Source organism: Mus caroli, unplaced genomic scaffold (genome assembly GCF_978045245.1).
Source record: "Mus caroli unplaced genomic scaffold, Mus_caroli_1 scaffold_1, whole genome shotgun sequence".
Taxonomy (NCBI): domain Eukaryota; kingdom Metazoa; phylum Chordata; class Mammalia; order Rodentia; family Muridae; genus Mus; species Mus caroli.
Window position 1 is genome coordinate 155094019 of NW_028227256.1, and position 18049 is coordinate 155112067.

Genomic DNA, 18049 nt, shown 5'->3' on the forward strand with positions numbered 1-18049 from the left:
GGTAAATGATTCTGTAATTCGTTATTATTTTTCAGGTTTGTGGAGACAAACAGTGGGGAGACTGGCGGCCCCACTTGGCTGTGATCCTGTCAAATCAGGCTGGAGATACAGAGTTGTGCCAGCGAGCGATTGTCAGCATGGGGGAGACCCTGGGTAAGCAGAAATTGGCTTCCACCTTCCCTGGGGCAACTTTCCATGTCTGACATTAGTTTAGGGTTTCCTAGTGTTTCTCAACTTTCCTAATGCTGGGACCTTTGATACAGTTCCTCATGCTGTGGTGACCCCCACCCCAACCCCAACCATAAAATTATTTAGTTGTTACTTTATAACTGTAATCTTGCCGCTGTTAGCCTCCTGGTTAAGAAACCCCAGGGCAAGGTACCTCCATCTGCCTTTGCTATGTTTGTGTGTTTGTTTGTTTTTCCATATCTGTTTCCCAGAATTCCCACTGGGAGCGTTGTGTTTCCATTGCTATATAGCCTCCTCTTCACTTTGTACTTACAGGTGAGGTGCCTTTACCTTGAGCTAACACAGGGGCATGCCACTTCCTCTTGCCTTGGGGACTTCAGATGGGAAATGCTGCTTTTGCCTAAACCACCTTGGTATCTCTCTGTCTTTATTTCTATTATCTGTCTGAGAACAGGGCCTTACAAGTATGAATGTCTACAGGATATCCAGATCTTTACTTCACAAATTTGGTCTAACTTTTAGAAACCATGGTGTTCTTTGCGGAACGCTGTGAACAACTGCTCTTCTGAATTTGAAGCAGCCCTCTGTAAGGTTGTGACCCAGCTGCCTGATTGAAAGGGGACCCATGTCTATTGGGTACCAGACTCTGTACTTCATCTGCTGTTAGCCATTTTCTCACTGCTGTGACAAAATGGCCGACCAAACCAACTTCAGCAAGGGGGTTTCTCTGGCTCACAGTTCTAGGAAACACAGTCTGTCACAGCAGGCGGGTGAGATGTGACTAGAGGCCTGGTGTTCACGGTCAGGAAGCAGAGATGGGTGATGGGGTTCCTTCCCTTTCTTTCTCTTCACTCCTAGATCCTAGCCCAGAGGATAGTGCCTCCCACACTCGAAATGAGCCCTCCCCATTCAGTTAAACCTCTCTGGAAGCACCCTGAAGGTCACGCCCAGAGGTATTTCCTAAGGTAGTCTATTCAAGTTGACAATGAAGATTGACTGTCACACCCACTTAATTCAAGTTTAAAGTAGTAGAAAATGTTTGGAGAACATTTAAAAATCAGGAACAATTTGGTAATTGATGTGATTTTTTTATGAGCACAGGAAAAGTCTTCAATTATCCAACTTCAGTAGAGGAAGCAGCCACACCCCACAAGAATGTTTAAAATCCATTTTTGATGTCCTACTTTACTTAGGTATAGGCATCTTGTCTCAATTCTCAGCCCCAGGAACGACCGTGACTTTTAGAAAATTCCCAATGAAAAACTCATCAGGGGGATGTGAAACAGCACACAGCATCCTGGTTGTGGCTGGTGAGAACTAAAATGAAGGATCTGAGGTCAGAAACACTGATGCAGGAGGGAAGGAGAGGGAGATGTCACAAGAACTACCCTGGTTTATTCATATCAGGTTTCTGCTCTGACCCTGGGGTCCACTATTTAACTCTCTGTTCTACTCATACACTGGGTCCCACAGGGTGTGCCTCACGCCTGGGCTCTTGTTCTCCTCCTGCAGCTGGAAAAGGGCTTGTGGAGGCATCTCACTTCTGCTATCTCATGGCTCATGTGCCCTTTGGTCACTATACGGTGAAGACAGACCATCTGGCCTTGGTGGGCAGTAGCCACAGGTACGTGACTTTTGTAAAGATGATTTGCACGGGTTATTTTAGCCCTTGCTGGGTTTCATGGCTTCACTACTCATTTTCTTGTGTAAATTTCCGCTACTGCCTGCTCCTCCTCTCTATCCTCCTGCATTAGTCTAGGCAAGGTGACCAGAGGGTGCCACATCACACCACCAGAGGGCCTTTGGTGCTGTTAGTGCTTTTGATGTGTATTGAACTCTTCTGGCCACTGGGTGGCAGCCTAGCTCCACAACCAGAGATAACATAGAAAAATGAAAAGAAGTTTACAAGTAGTATATTTTGGGCAGCCCTGGGCCTATTCTAGGAGCCTACTTTTTGGGGCCTCCATACTACTTATATATTAATTTGGAGCACAAGCTCTTTGGAATCCTCTACATCAGTCACTTGTTTTCTGGTAGCCACATATCAGGCTTTTTTTTTTTTCCCCTGAAGAACCCCCAAAGCCCTGGAGAAAGAGTGAGTTGAAGCAGATAATCTTACCCTGGGTGGTCCTCACTGCTCTGGATCTTTCTACCCCTTTCTCCTTAATAGTTGTGATTTCTGAGCAATCATGGTATTGCGCTCCTAGAATTCTAGCAGTCAAGAGGTATAGACAGGGGGATTGTAGCAAGGCCAATGCTAGCCAGGGTGGTGCAATGAGTTCTAGGCTAGCCAGCCAGCCAGGGCTACGAACCTGTCTCAAGAGAGAGAAAGAAGACATTTCTGAGATGCAGAGCTATCAGTGTCTTTGCAGTGTTTGCTTTGCTACAGATTTACTTTATAAAAAGGTAACTGCACCAGGGGAAGCAAGGTATAGAGGGATTGAAACCTTGCCTAAGGGAGCCTCTCGGGGGCACCATCACGATGGACTTGGAGTCTAGACAGTAAGGTTGCAGGAGCCAAAGTTGTAGCTGATATCCCTAATCCTCTACCACCATAGCAATCGGTGCTCCTCATAGATTCTTCTCTTGAGCCTGGGCTCAGATAGCAGAGTCAACTTCTCAAGGCAGTCTGTCTGGGCTAAGCATGGCCATAAAGGTACCTAGCTTCCTATATCCCATGTTCATGACTCCTGGGGAAGTTTCTTGAGATATGTTAGCTGACTGGAATATAGGGCACCTGGCAAGCTGTAGAGGGGAGATGGCAAGTGTGTGTGTGTGTGTGTCACATTCACCTGTTTTCTTTTCTCACTGGCTGGATGAACTTCCTGTGCAAGATCTGTCATTTCTTTCTGGCTCAGTTGTCCTCCCCAGTCTGTGCCAGGCCATCTGTGGTGCTCCTGGACTCCACGGCTTCCTCTTTTGCACTTGGCAAGCTCAGGCTGCTCTGTCTTTCCTGGGACATGCCAGGCTGGAGGGCTGAGGGCTGAGGGCTGAGGGCTGAGGGCTGAGGGCTGAGGGCTGAGGGCTGAGGGCTGAGGGCTAAGGACTAGTTTTTAGGACGTTGAAGTGGGAGATGTTGAAGGGGGGTGTTAAGGAAGGCGCAGAGCCTCCTCCTCACAAGCAGGCTCTTCTAGAAGTGCTGGCACTCTCACTTATTGCCCAAACCTAAAGAGATGGAGGACAAGGAGGAAGTGCGTCTATCTTGAGCCCACAGGCTCTTTCCTCTTGTAGACCTGCCTGAGAGCAGCATCTCCGCCTCACCTCTGTTCTTGTTATTCCCTGCTTTTAGTCAAGAGTTTATGAAATTTGCAACAATTGAGGCTATCCAGCGGACGGAAATCTTCGAGTACTGCCAGATGCTGGGCCGCCCCAAATCTTTCATCCCTTCTTTCCAGGTAACTGAACCCGGAGCGGGGGTGGGGGGCGGCCATCAGCCATGCTGTGTCTAGATTGTGGGCAGCCAGGTTCTTAGCCTTGCTGTTTGGCACCTGGTACCACCGGCCAAGTCATCTGCATTTGTCCTCTTTAGCGGGAGTGTGGGAAGGCTTAGGGTTTCTTTTTATGTTCCCGGAAGGTCAGAATTTTACAGCATGAAAGCAAACGGTTCAGAAGTCTTTGCTGGAGGCATACATGCGGAAATCTTGCTGCAGTTCTGCCCCTCCCTCCCTCCCTCCCTTCCTGTCCTTCTGCTGCCCTGGGCTCTTCTCTCCTAGCACTTCTGCTCAGCTCCCACAGTCCTCTGGTCCCTCTGACTGCTCACCTTCTGACCACTCCCCCTTTCTCAGGAGCTTCCCTCCTGCTCTTGCCTTGGCCCATTCTCTCTTTCTTCTCAGGGTTTCAGTTGTGTAGGTGGCAACCGCACTGCCAGGCTCTTTTCTCTCCCCTCAGCCCCTCTGTTTGGCATCTCGTTGCTACCGTATGTCCGTAGTGTTTGATGCTGGCATTGCGTCATCCTCCAGTCCGATCCCCTATGTGTTTTGAGACCTGGTACCCAGTGGCCTTTTCTCGTGTCTCTTGCTGGTGTGGAGTGTGAACTTCACTGAAGCCTTGCAGCAAACTGGCATAAAACCGAGGTAGTTTGTTTCTGGGCTGGGAATAGGACTATCTCAGCCACGGCACTGGCTCCAAGGTCCCCATCTCCTATTGACTCGACACTACTCTGTATTTTCTTTCCCTTTTATGGGAAGGTACCTTTCTTTTCTGCCTTAAGTACCTTCTTCAGGCCTGAGACCTTGTCTAAATGGATGTCCTTCAAGGTCCGCTGTTGAGAATGTACACAGCTACAATAGCAACGCACACTCAACACAGAACACCCGTAACCTTGGGAATGAGTCCCTGTATTGTAAATACATGACCCATTTAGCCTCTCTTCTCCGAGAGTTTTGCCTTGCCTAGCTGCTCCTCCACAGGGCTCCAGCGTAGGCACTTGGTTGCTTTTCTTTCCCTTCGTTATTCATCCTGCCCACATGTTTTGTTGACGTTGTTCTGGGCTGGTAGTCTTAGTATAGCTATTCTTACCGGCTGTTTCACACGCTCAGCATTGTGTTGCCGTGCATCTTGAATATCACTTCTAATCCTGTGGGGTTTTCCCTTTCACAGAAGTTGGAACCGAGGCTCGAAGGGCTGGTTATTTTTCACCAGCTCACTTGTGCATACCATTTGTTCTAAGTACTTTGTGTGAATCCCCTAATTCTATCTTTATAGCTTCTAGTGGACCAGGTGGCATTGTCCATGCTCTAACAGGGAAGCTGAGGCACAGAGAGGCAAAGGGGCTAGCCCAAATGTCCCCCAGCTAGCATGAGTTTGGATTGGATTGACTTTGTTTGACACCAGAGCTGTCACGTTTGATCTCATCCTATAGCTCCTGTTATGGAGACTCCTCCTCCCTACACCAACATCTGCCTGCACTTCCTTGTGGGCTTCACAGCCTCTGCAAATGGTAGGGTTTTGTATCTTCATGTAAGCCCTTGTGCCGGGGCTGCACTTCACATGCCCAGGCTCCCTGTGATGTAGGCTGCTGGATAAAAGGGCTGCCCTGCTGCCTTTCCAATGGAGACCCAAGGCTGGGAAGATGAGTTGAAGTGATCCCTGAATCCTTTTCTCCATAATGCAGGAACTGTATGTAGGCTGGATTTGGAGTTGTGCCCATATGCAGATAAATTGCCCCAAATGGCACAGGGCCCTTGCTATTTGGATGCCAGAGTGAGCGGAAGCTGGCAGTCAGCTGACTTCCAAGAAGTCTTATCTACATTTCTCTGCCTCTCTCCTGCCCGGATGGACTCATCCCTGGCCCGTTCCTCTTCACAGGTGTATAAGCTCCTCTATGCCTCCCGTCTGGCAGATTATGGCCTGGCATCCCAGGCCTTGTATTACTGTGAAGCCATTGGTGCGGCTGTCTTGAGCCAGGAAGGGAGCAGTCACCCTGTGCTATTAGCGGAGCTCATCAAGGTGAGCGTCTCAAAGGGATCTCTGTAGGTGTTTTATCTTCAGTGTTCAGAGAAGCCATTGTAGAGAGGCTTAAACTCCACATTTCATCTTCTTTGAACGCACTGCAAAATTGGAGCCCACGGCTGTCTTTGACCATGTATGCATGCCCCGATGTGATAAGCAGAGGTCCTGTTTGCACAAAGAAAAACTGGCTGGGCAGGGGGCAGAGGGGTTGGGGGACTGCAAAGCAGGCGTGTTCTGCTTGAGAAGTTCTGTGCATCTGCTTTTCTGGTACAGTTAAACTGCAAGCTACGGTGAGCCGTCCTAATTACAAAAGCGAGCCTTTGAAAATAGATTTTAGTGATTAAACCAGGAAATGATCCTTATTAAAATACTTTTAAATGCATGGAATATTTTATCACGTGTGGGACACATTTAAAAAAGAAAACAAAAACCGTACCAACCCTTAGTTTCTTGGGAAGAAACAACAATCAGGAAAATAGTTGTTTCAGTTAATTGAAGGAAAAAACCCCACTCCATTAGCTAGAGAGTAAAAGGCAAGGTGCTCTTCAGTATCTGTACCGCTTTACATGAGGCCCAAGTGCTGGATTCTATAACCAATAAAATCTGTGCTGCCTGAGCCCCTGCCCACACTGCTAGTGGGCTGATGGCCCAGGATGAGTAATTAGAGTTTCCAGGTACAGAACATAATGACACCTTGAGGCAGAAAGCAACATCAGGTGGTGAGCAATGTAGATCGGAGTCCCATCCATACCAGAATCAGAATTAGCATTAACAAGGTCCCTGAGTTTTCTCGAATTTCTATTCTAGAAGTTTCTTGAAGAGAAGGCAGCAATGCAGGGACACAAAGCTGGAGAGCTCTCTTTTTCCTCTCATATTTTGGGGGCAATAATACCAAAATAGGTTGCTTATTTATTTATACTGCAATTTTGGGAGGAGATCTGCTGAATTTGTTATTTCTCAATTATTCTTTGTTATGTGATGTTTGAGTGAATTATGGCTCCTCCTCCCTTCTTCTTATTGCCTTCTCCCCTGTTGTCTTTCCACATGCCCCATTTCTCTCTCTTGTCATTCTCACTTTCTGCCCCTGACCTGCCTGGAAACTCGGCCTGTCTGCAAACTCGGCTCAGCTCGCAGAGAAACTGAAGCTGTCAGATCCTCTGGTTTTAGAAAGACGCCGTGGGGACAGGGACTTGGAACCAGATTGGCTTGTGCAACTGCGGAGGAAGCACAAGGACCTGGAGGTAAGGAGGGTGACACCAGGGTCAATGGGTATCCTGTGTTCCCCTTTTCATTTCCAGACATAGGCTAGACATAGAGATGCTAATTCCCTACCATGGGCGTCTCCTATTGCCTTTGAGGCATGGTCTGTGTCCCTGAATGTTGGGATTCAGAACATTTTGATCTTTACTTCTTTGCTGTGTGCAAACATTTTCCTGTGTTTGCCTAGTGCCACAGGGGGGCGCTCTTCCCAACCACGCTCCCTCCACCCCTTTCTCTGAGGACCCAGAGGATGTTTCATGAGCATCAAAGCTCCCCCATCTCTGTTAGGAACAATGGATCACAGTGAACCTGTGTCACTTTCATGTAATGTAGGGCAATTGCTTAAAGGACTTCCGGGCCTTTCCTTTTTGTTCTGACAATTGCGAAAGCTGCTGGTCCTAATCAGAAGAGTAATTGGAGCAGGGCTTTCCCCATTTTCTTTCTTCTACTCTGCTGTGAAGGCTGGACAAAGTGACTCTTTAAATGCACACTGCCTTTTCTCCATCCCTGGATAGCAAATCCCGAGGCCCATAGCTTAGTTGCTTCCTTTAGCCTTCACTTTGGGGAAGATGGTGACCCTCACTTTGGGGAGTATGGTGACCCTCACTTTGGGGAGTATGGTGACGTCACCTCACTTTGGGGAGAATGGTGACCCTCACTTTGGGGAAGATGGTGACCCTCACTTTGGGGAGTATGGTGACGTCACCTCACTTTGGGGAGAATGGTGACCCTCACTTTGGGGAAGATGGTGACCCTCACTTTGGGGAGGATGGTGACCCTGGCTCTGAAGAGAGCTGAAAGACCCAAGAAATAGTGTCTCATCTGCATGATTCTGGGCACTGGGCATTCAGTGGAGAGCTCTTTGTCTGGCCACTCCCCTGGGGCATTTCTTATTGACTTAACTTTTTCACTATCTTGTCTTCTGCCCTTATTTTCCTTTATACTGTTTAAAATGATTTTACTTTATTTTAAACAGCAAAATAGCACAGGAGCCCTGAGAGATCCTGATTTGACTCCTTCAGATATTTATGGAGCTGGAGGAACAACAGGTACCTAACATGAGATCTGATTACCATAATCAGATTGAAATATCTTCAGCTATACCCACACTTCCTTTTCTTTGGTGCCTTTTTCTTCTAGGAATTAAGCCTGTTGATCCAGGCTGCCTCTTTTGAGAGGCCTTTGCTGGTCTCATAGACCCTGGACACATCCAAATTCCCGTAGCATGAGGGTTCCTGCCCTGCAGGCCAGGTTTTCCAAATACTTGATTCTCTCTCTCTCTCTCTCTCTCTCTCTCTCTCTCTCTCTCTCTCTCTCTCTCTCTCCTAATTGTTTCACCTGTGTGCATACTTGCTCCCAGCTAGTTGTATTTCTTGAGTCCAGAGATTACACACCATCAGCATCTTTAGTAGTGTTCTAGACATTGGAGGAGGTGTGAAGATGTTGAGCTATCAGTTGGTCATGTAACTGAAATCAGTTTCAAAGTGTTTGCTCAGTCTCTTCCCTCAGATTGCCTCCAAGTGTCTGGTCAGCAGGACTCGTATCCCAAATTAACTCCATACATTTCATCAAAGCCATCCCCTAGGTGGTGAAGTTCAGACAAGATCCCCTGTCTCTTGCCTTACAGCCTTTAGTCCTTGCTTCCTGGCTGGGCAGAATGTAGGGAGGCTTTGGCTTCTGTTCCTTGGCTTTGTGTGAGCTTGGCTGGACATCTCTACGTGATAATGTTCTTACAGCCCTGGCAGGAAGGCTGGCAGCTCACAATATTCCTGTGTCCTGGGGCCAAGCATTTCACACACCCACAGCTTAGTGGATGTATCAGCCAGGTCCCCTCCAGGGCAAATGAATCCACATTCTTCATAAGTGAAGCCATCCTCTCTAAAGTGTCATTTGAGTTTTTAACTGTAAGTTTTTAAAGTCTAACGAAGTCCCCTTAAAGGAGAATATTAAAAGGTATAGAGTTCAGTTGGATGTCATTTCTGTCCTCTCCACACACAGGAGTAGGGCTCAGAGATTATCCAAGAAGTGAGAGCGTAATTCTGAAGAATGCAGAGAGTGGTATTACAGTTAGTCAGTGCTTTGCCTGCTATCAAATTAATGGAAGCCACGTGGAACAGCCAGCCCGTGGGATTGCTTTCTAGAGAAGACAAGCGCGGCAATGTTTAATGATTTGTCTAACTGCTGCTTCTTCTTCCTTAGACACTCCCTACCCGGATCTCTCCGGCCATCAAAACCACTCAGAAGACTCTGAGTACAGCTCCACCTTGTGGTCAACAGCAGAGCAGTCAAGCCTGACCCATCCCGTCGCTCAGCAGCCTTTCCCCCTGCAGCGAGATACCTACACAGAGAGAGACGGTTCAGGACACACGGGAACCCCAGTGCCTCTCTACTCAGTTACTGCAACCCACTTGGCAGCGACGAGTGGAGCCAGTGTGGCAGTGACGGGGACTCCTGGGGGAAGGGTTGGAGAGGATATGCTGCGGACATATCCTGCCTTTGGTGAGACCCACAGCCAGCCTGTGTACCTTGGTGGGTGGAGTCTATCTAAGTGGTAAAGTGGGTGAGGTAGTGGTACTAGGTGGGTGGAGTCTAAGTGGTAAAGAGTGGTGAGGGAGGTACTAGGACCTGGTGGAGGAAACGGGCTTGGGACTGATAAAGGCACGCGGTGAATACACTGGTGGCCTGCTCTTGTTAGCCTGGAGTATGTTCTCTCCTAGCCCTCTCTACCGGGACAAGCTGAGCGGGGCAGAGCACAGGGATGGGAGAATCCCTAAGGTCTAGCTCCACACTTAATTTCCTACATACCTAAGGAACAACCATAGTGTTTAGCAGGTGGAGCTGGAGTGATCAGTGTGTCACGAGTTGCCATAGATTGAGTAGAGCCGAGCAAATGGACTTTGCATTTGCTGTGACCTGCTTGTGGTATAAACTCTGGCCACTTTAGTCATCCCCCCCCCCATTTCCTTTCTGCAAGATGGATAGAAAGGGCCCAAGTTGAGACTCTCGTCTCCATTTCTCTTTGGTGCTTCAGGAGAGAACACAATGACTCAAGAAACCCTGCAAGATCCTGATGGTCTAGAAGTCATTTCCAGTCCTCAGGTGAGCAGAGGCGCTAGGAGGAACCCTGGTGACCACTCCAACCCGTCTGCGTTTTGCTATTTGCTCCTGGTATCTCAGTCACTCCTCTCCAGCACTGGCAGCTCTTCCCTTGTGCAAGCCACTCCTGGTTTCTTTCCATGTTTCTTTTCCGAGCCTGAGAGTCGGAAAGGAGACTGTGCTCCTGTGTCTGCTTAGTCCCACCTGTCCCTTCACCCGTGTTACTGAGGGACAGTGCGGTGGAGCTGGTGCGTGGATGGGTCTCTCTGTTTTGCTGCTTCTTCTAACATTGAAGAAGAGCATTGGTGTTTGTTTTAGCATTTGCCTTGATTTATGTCAGATCTCTATGGCATTAGTAAGAGTGTGGGAAAAGAAAAGTTACATCTTTTCTCTTTAGCTTTTCTCCTAGCTGTCTGGCCGTTCTACCTAGTCGATGACAGACTACACAGCACTTAACTTTGATGCCAAACAAGAGGTTCTGCAGCTCTGCTTTGGTTAAATGACTGCATTGTGTAGTTTTCTCAAGTAGTAATAGGCTATATAGGTCTTTTGTTTTTAAATTTAGATTTAGTTTTCTGTGTCGTGTGTTTTGCCTGCTTTCATGTCTCTATTCCATGTGTGTGCCTGGTGCCTGCAGAGGCCAGAAGGAAAAAAAAAAACAAAACAGATCTTCTGGAACTGGACTTATGGATAATTGTGAGTCAGCATGTGGGAGCTGACAATCAAACGCAGGTCTTCTGGGAGAGCAGCCAGCGCTCTTAACCACTGAGCCATCTCTCCATCCCCAGGACCATGGAGCTTTAAAAAAATGTACTTTTCTTTTGCAGAAAAAAATAGTATATTATTGTTATAGAAATATTAAAATGAAGAACCAAATAAATACTATTCTGAATTCCACAGTGAATGTTTTGGTTCTTCCATTATTTTTTTCTGGATATATATGTGTATATATATATATATATATATGTTTTTCAATAATTAAAACAGGTATATTTATTTCCTATTTGTTATTTAACACCATACAAGATTTTTTTCCTGGCATTTATAATTATTTTCTTAGAAGTGTGCCACAGTATCCTTTCCTTCCCGAGTGTCTATGGAACTCCTACAGTGTGCCAGGCACTGTAATGGGGCTTAGTGTGCACCCAGAGCTATTGGGGGTGACTAGAGGGGAGTAACCCTGTGCACTGGGCAGAGATGGCTGAGGCCCATGTCTCTGTGGAGGTCTTGGAGCAGAGGTCAGAGTGTAACATGGAGATGAACCGGGTGACAAGGGCACAGGTGTCAGCGTAGAGGGAGCCCTGAGAGGACACACTTGGGTTAATGGAGGGAGATTCCTGTGTTAGACAGCAGGGTGTACAGGGGAGGGAACTTAAAAACAGGCCATTTCTTCTCTGCCTTCTCTTTTCCAATCTCCCTCTTTTTCTCCCGTGTGTTTTCCACCTTTCTTTCACTGTTATACAACACAGATGGTGGTCATCCTAGAATACAGGCTCATGCCTATGTCTTGACTTACTAAGTCAGAAGAAATGCTTAGGTGGAATGCTGGCTTAGAATCCCTTCTCTGCATTTTACTAGCTGAATGTATTTGGGCCTTGCTACACATTTTTTTTTTCATATTTAAAACTAGATGGTAATAATAGTATATTTATCATTGTACTGCTGCAAGGATTCAGTGGATCATGATATGGAAAGCTCTTAGAACAGTGAACCAAAGGGGGAAAAAAGAAAAAGAAAAAGAAAAAAGAGAAAAAAGAAAAGAAAGACAGACAGACTGAAAAAGATTTGAGTCCTTGGCTGCTGAGTTCTCTGGCACTGCAGAGTGAGGATCTCTCAGAGGTTGCTTTCTGAACCTCATCTCCAGCAACAGCTTCCACACACCTTCTCCAGATCTTGCCTTGGTTCTGAGACTATGACCTAGAGAGGTTAGATGGCTGACAAACCCCCCTAATGTTAGGGAGAAGATGGACAGTGGGTAGGTCCTGGTTTGTCCCCTCTCCTGTGACCAACATTTTTTCTTCTTCTTTTCTCTTCTTTTCTCTCTCCTCTCCTCTCCTCTCCTCTCCTCTCCTCTCCTCTCCTCTCCTCTCCTCTCCTCTCCTCTCCTCTCCTCTCCTCTCCTCTCCTCTCCTCTCCTCTCCTCTCCTCTCCTCTCCTCCCCTCCCCTCCCCTCCCCTCCCCTCCCCTCCCCTCCCCTCCCCTCCCCTCCCCTCCCCTCCCCTCCCCTCCCCTCCCCTCCCCTCCCCTCCCCTCCCCTCCCCTCCCCTCCCCTCCCCTCCCCCCCTCCCCCCCTCCCTTCCCCCCCTCCCTTCCCCCCCTCCCCTCCCCTCCCCTCCCCTCCCCTCCCCTCCCCTCCCCTCCCCTCCCCTCCTTTCTCTTCTCTTCTTTTATTTTCTATTGGGTATTTTCTTTATTTACATTTCAAATGTTATCCCCTTTCCCAGTTTACCCCCCCCACAGAAACCCCCTATCCCATCCCCCTCCCCCTGCTTCTATGAGGCTGCTCCCCTACACACCCACCCACTCCTGCCTCTTTGCCCTGGCATTCCCCTACCCTAGGGAATTGAGCATTCACAGGACCAAGGGCCTCTCTTTCCACTGATGCCCGACAAGGCCATCCTCTGCTACATATGCAGCTGGAGCCATGGGTCCCTCCATGTGTACTATTTGGTTGGTAGTTTAGTCCCTGGGAGTTCTGGGGGTACTGGTTAGTTCATATTGTTGTTCCTCCTATGGGGCTGCAAACTCCTTCAGCTCCTTGGGGCCTTTCTCTAGCCTCCTTCATTGGGGACCCTGTACTTCATCCAATGGATGACTGTGAGCATCCACTTCTGTATTTGTCAGGCTCTGGCAGAGCTGCTCAGGACACAGCTATATCAGTCTCCTGTCAGCAAACACTTCTTGGTATCCACAATAGTGTCTAGGTTTGGTGACTGTATGTGGGATGGATCCTCTGGTGGGGCAGTCTCTGGATGGCCTGCCCTTCAGTTTCTACTCCACACTTTGTCTCCACATTTCCTCCCTTGAGTATTTTGTTCCCCCTTTTAAGAAGGACCCAAGTAAGTGTCCACACTTTGGTCTTCCTTCTTCTTGCCCTTCATGTGGTGACCAACATTTTCATGGGTCAACCTGCCTCCCTCCCCAGTAGAGTAAGCTCTCCTGAGGTTAGCCCTGGGTTCTGGGTGAGCTGTCATATGGAAATGTGCTCTGCAACCTGTTAAACACCATGTGAATCTCTGTTGTTTTGTTTTACCTCAGACAACAGTGGCTCCCAGGGTTCCAAGCTTTTCTGAGGATTCTGCTGCTTCAGCCAAGGAGGATGAGGAGGGGTCTTCTGATGGAGTAGACAAACCGTCTCACTCCGATGCTTCACAGAAAGGAAAGCTGGGAGATGGGAAGAATACAAAGGTGGAGAACTTGTTCTCTATATGTCCCCCTTTCATCCCTGCTTCAAACAGCAGTGCAGTCCAAAGCCCTGGTCCCTCCTCGCTTACCTCATGCCTGGCTGGTAGCTCTCACAGCGGGTGAGAGAAACAAGTCCACTGGCCTTAACAGTTCCTCTTTCCTCTCAGAGCTCGGGATTCGGCTGGTTCAGCTGGTTTCGATCAAAGCCTGCCAGCAGTGTGTCCACCTCCGAAGATGAAGACTCCGCGGACAGTTCTGACTCAGAGGTAACCTCCGCAGATGAACTGGCAACTCTTCCCTGTGGACCCCAGAGGGAATCCAGTCACAACACAGGCCTGGCGTTATGCTCTATCGTGGCCTGAAGGAAAGGGAAGCTCTGTGCTGGGAGAGTGCAGGAAAGAAGTCTTTTTGAAAAGGCAAAAGGCAGAGGGAGACAGGCCTTGGAGGTCAGACATGGCAGCTCACATGCCTATAATCACAGCCTTTGGGATGCTGAGGCAGGAGGATTGCCATGAGTTCTAGGTCAGCTTGGGCTATATGCTTTGACTTCATTAAAAACAAAACAAAACAAAATAGCAGCTATACCTACACACGAGAGAGAGAGAGAGAGAGAGAGAGAGAGAGAGAGAGAGAGAGAGAGAGAGAGAGAGAGAGAGAGAGAGATGGATAGATGGATGGGCAGGAACATTGGAAAATTAAGATGAAGAATTTTTCCTTGAGAAGCTCAGCAACAGGATCCTTAGTAGATGCTTGCAGAATGGTGTTTGTGGGAGAGAGTTGCCTTCATGGAGCTTACTATTGGGGATACTAGGACGCATGTAGGTTGGCGTGAATTTGCTGAGCACTGATGTCACCAATCCTGCCTCCTTCTCACCAAGCAGGAGTCTCCCAGAGCATCTCCTCCTCACCATGCGAGCTCAGGCCTCTCACCAACACCTCCTCTCACATCCCCATCCCTGCCAGGTGCCAGCACCTTCTCAAGAGGCACAGGTACTGCCAGCCTCAGTCTTTTGGATGCTGTTGGTACTCTTAGCTTGGGGTTACCCTCTTAGAAGTGGGAACTCCTCAGTTCTGAGCATGTGAAGCAGCTTGGATTCCTTCCTTGCCTTCTAGGTGGGAGTATTCTCCAAGAATCCTCAAACAGTAGTGGAATTGCTGAAGGCATGGGGATTGGAGGGTACTCGGGGACACAGGTGAGCAGGCTATGGGCTTGGGCCTGGGACTTCAGATGATACCTGTGTGTGTGAGGACTGGGTGTCTTCAGTGGGCTGGAGAAGCATCCCTGCAAAGGAGACTTCAGGATACAGAGAAAACTTCTACATGACTCTGCTCCAGCTGCCTACACAGTACCTCAGCCTGGAGGACCAGTGGAGGGTAGTCTCTGACAAGTCTGGGGCACAAAAGTGCACGGCCACAGTGCTGGCTGATCCAATTTCTTCTGAGGGTTTTCTCTTGGGTTTGCCACTGGCTGCCTTGCCCCCTGTGTCTTTATCATGACTTTCCTCTGTATGTGTCTGTGTTAACGTTCTTCCTTTTGAAAGGGTATCATACATGTTGCATGGGGTCTTAAAAAGCTTCATTGAGGATTTTGCTTCATGTAGAGATACCAGGGCTTTGTCAGATGCATTTTGAAGAATCACACTTCAGCCTGTATAGCTTAGATGGAGTCCAGGGAACAGCCTCTTCTCCAGTTTTTGTAGGTAGTGGAGTTCACTCATGTGCACTTGGCTAGGACTATCATAAATTCTTCACAAATTGTCTATATAGCTAGGGATTTCCTGACTATTGCTAGGGAAATGTTTCCATTTCTTGAAGCCCGTTTGGAGTACTCTTGTAGTATCTGAGGTTTTCTGAAGAGTTTGGTAGTGATTTTTGTGATCCGATATCATTTCTTGTGACTTTTCCTTCCTCCTTTCTTTGGGTGTAAGAGCTTCTGCTTTGTTATAGCCATCCCCACTCCTAGCACTGATGGTGCCTACCTGAGGTTTATAAGAAGCCTTTTTGTTAGCCAACACTGATTCTTGTGGAAGGGTTTAACATACCAGGAAGTGGCCATGGATCAGATTCTCTGTTGTTTGTGCCCACAGGGTGTTTCTTCTGAGTTCTACTCCCAGCCTGGTGCCCTGCCTCCTCCACCTCCCTTGCAAGGTGCTGTTCCTCTCTACAATCCATCTCAGGTTCCTCAGGTAAGGACCAGCCTTACAGGGAGGAGCTGGAAGGTCGGGTTGTAGATTAAGGAGAGCAGTGTACAGTTCCAATCTCCCACTCACTGAATGCAAGTTTCTGAGCAATTACTGAGCCTCTCTTAAATCTCTGTTTCTACACCTGTAGAAGCTTATAACAGCTATCATCTATCTATCTATCTATCTATCTATCTATCTATCTATCTATCTATCTATCTATCTATCTACCTATCTACGAAATATCATAACCCCCAAACATCACTCTTGACCTGTAATTGACCCTGAGACATAAACAAGACAGTGCTGATGGTTTAGTGTGGGTGCCTTCTCTTGTCTTGGGGTGAGGGGGTTCCTGCAATCTAGGTGTCTGGTCATCAGTGACCTAAAGATGACTCTGCAGGTATACCCTTTGACCTTTGTTCTTTATAAAATCTAACTTCCTTTCACCATCTTTCAGTGGTGAAGGCTGGCTGTTAGAATCCAGTGTTGGAAGCCACCTACAGCTGAAATGGGTGCCCTTGCTCATCCCACTAGTCCCCAAGAGGAGCCATGTTTGGAGCTGTACTCCAGGGTAGTGTCTCTTCTTTTCCAGCTTCCCATTGCTAGTAGCCTGAACCGGCCAAACCGCCTAGCCCAGCGCCGCTACCCAACCCAACCATGCTGAGAGTGACCATCTATCCTGGGTCCATGAGGATGACCATCACCCATGCTGGGCTCATCTCCCCATCCTGGGCTCATCTTCTGGAGCACAGCTTTCCTGCTGCTTTCTACCTCTCAGTGTCCACCTCACCACCTCATATCCACGCCCTTGTTGTGAACCTGCTGCACAGGGGGTGCTTGGAGATAAAGGACAGGATTTCCCCAGACAATAGCTTGGTCCAGTCTACAGCTTAGCTTGGAGTGATGGGACTCATATCATCAGATAGAGGAACGGGGCCAATGTCCATGGTAGAGTGTCATGGCAGCAGACTTGAGGTGGAAGCTTGAGAACCTCAGGAAAGTGAAGACCCCAAGAATCCCATGGTGAAAACGGAAGGTGATACTACCAGGCTATGCAGCAGGAGCTCAGAGCAACATCCCAGAATAACTCAGACTCCCTCCTTAGACTTGCTTAAAGACCAGTTTATGGCTCTTGTTAGCAAAGTTTTTACATTGAATTTGATTATCACTGCCCTTCAGTGATTCCCTTTTCAATGACATTTCAGCAATTTTCCTCCCGGTCCTAGTTTTGTGCACATTTTCTATGTGGTTCAGACTAATTATATTTCTCTCACTTTCTTAGCGGGTCCTATTTTTTTCACATTCTGACATCTGGCTATCAAGTTAGATTGCTGTAGGCATCATATCGTCATGGTAACTACTGAACCTAATGATGCAGATGGATGGAACATCAGTATAATAAATAATGGAAAGTGTTTCCTAAAACGTCATCCTTTCTGTAAGAGGGGAGGGATGAATGCCTCATATTGCTAATACCTGCCTTCCTACCTCAGGCCTTTGCAAATTGATGCTCTGGGAGGGTCACTGGGGCCCCATGGAGGAGGGAGATGTCTTGGAAATTTCCATTTTTTTCCTTTCAAAACCTCAAATAGAAATGATTCTTGCTGTTTGTCAGATTTGCTTAAAATTGCTCCTCACAAAGACCATTTTTGTATGTGTAATTGTACATAAAAGTTTTGTACTTTAATGTACTATGGTTCTGATGTTGATAGCGATTAAATCCAGATAATTTTATAGCAAATGCTTGTCTCTGGCTGGTTTCTGCAGAGGGAGAAAATACATTGATGGTCTCTTCCCTGAAGTCTTTCTAATAACGGTTCCATTGTGTGAGCCGGTGTGAATAGCTAGAAAGAGCCCTTTGTTAATGGAGAATCAAAGACTGGTCTTCTTCACTCCCAGGTCTACTTTAATGCTATCATTTTTTTTTTCAATTTAAGAAATATGGACAAAAGCTCCCCCAGCCAACTAGTCAGTTTGCTGGATGAATGTGGCGTATTCTGTTTCCTATTCTTCTCGTCTTAGATGACATTAGAAACTATCTCCATAAGTGTTTGGTACCTAGAAAACCCCCACTATGTGCAGTTGTCCTTCCTAAGATGGCTGTTTCTTAGTCTTGGTATGCTGACACCTAGCTGTAGCACCCTAGTAGTTGCCTGCGAGCATTCTAGGCACCACACTGTCCAAACTCACTCTCTGCACTTGCCCAATTCACCTCACAACCACAGGCAAGGTTGCTTGGTTGTCCTGGAGGCCAATTTTCCCCTTTTATAAAATGATAGCAATGATAATAGCACCTACCTTACAGGGACAGTGCTAGAATCAAAAGAATGAAAGTCCTTGAAATATGGATGGCTCATGCTAAGAATTGTGTTTCAAGCTATTAGTGTATAGCTAATAAGCAAATCACTGGACTTCAGCCTATGTCTGCCTGACTTCTTGTGCACTTTTGATATATGTATCTGGTG

General features: G+C 47.6%; 1 protein-coding gene across 5 annotated transcripts in view; it reads left to right on the top strand.

Annotated features, from left to right (window-relative positions):
* Sec16b (SEC16 homolog B, endoplasmic reticulum export factor) overlaps window positions 1-17325 on the top strand; it is a 62988-nt gene extending 45663 nt beyond the window's left edge. For all 5 annotated transcript variants that reach the window (XM_085842430.1, XM_085842434.1, XM_085842424.1 and 2 more), the window contains 14 exons: window positions 36-153; window positions 1702-1813; window positions 3479-3584; window positions 5497-5637; window positions 6768-6881; window positions 7877-7949; window positions 9100-9399; window positions 9932-9994; window positions 13250-13404; window positions 13569-13667; window positions 14283-14391; window positions 14515-14594; window positions 15489-15587; window positions 16177-17325. In XM_085842430.1, the coding sequence (XP_085698556.1) occupies window positions 36-153; window positions 1702-1813; window positions 3479-3584; window positions 5497-5637; window positions 6768-6881; window positions 7877-7949; window positions 9100-9399; window positions 9932-9994; window positions 13250-13404; window positions 13569-13667; window positions 14283-14391; window positions 14515-14594; window positions 15489-15587; window positions 16177-16248 (1641 nt within the window). In that variant the 3' untranslated portion in view covers window positions 16249-17325. The remainder of the gene's footprint in view (window positions 1-35; window positions 154-1701; window positions 1814-3478; window positions 3585-5496; window positions 5638-6767; window positions 6882-7876; window positions 7950-9099; window positions 9400-9931; window positions 9995-13249; window positions 13405-13568; window positions 13668-14282; window positions 14392-14514; window positions 14595-15488; window positions 15588-16176) is intronic.
* The last annotated feature ends 724 nt before the right edge of the window (window positions 17326-18049 follow it).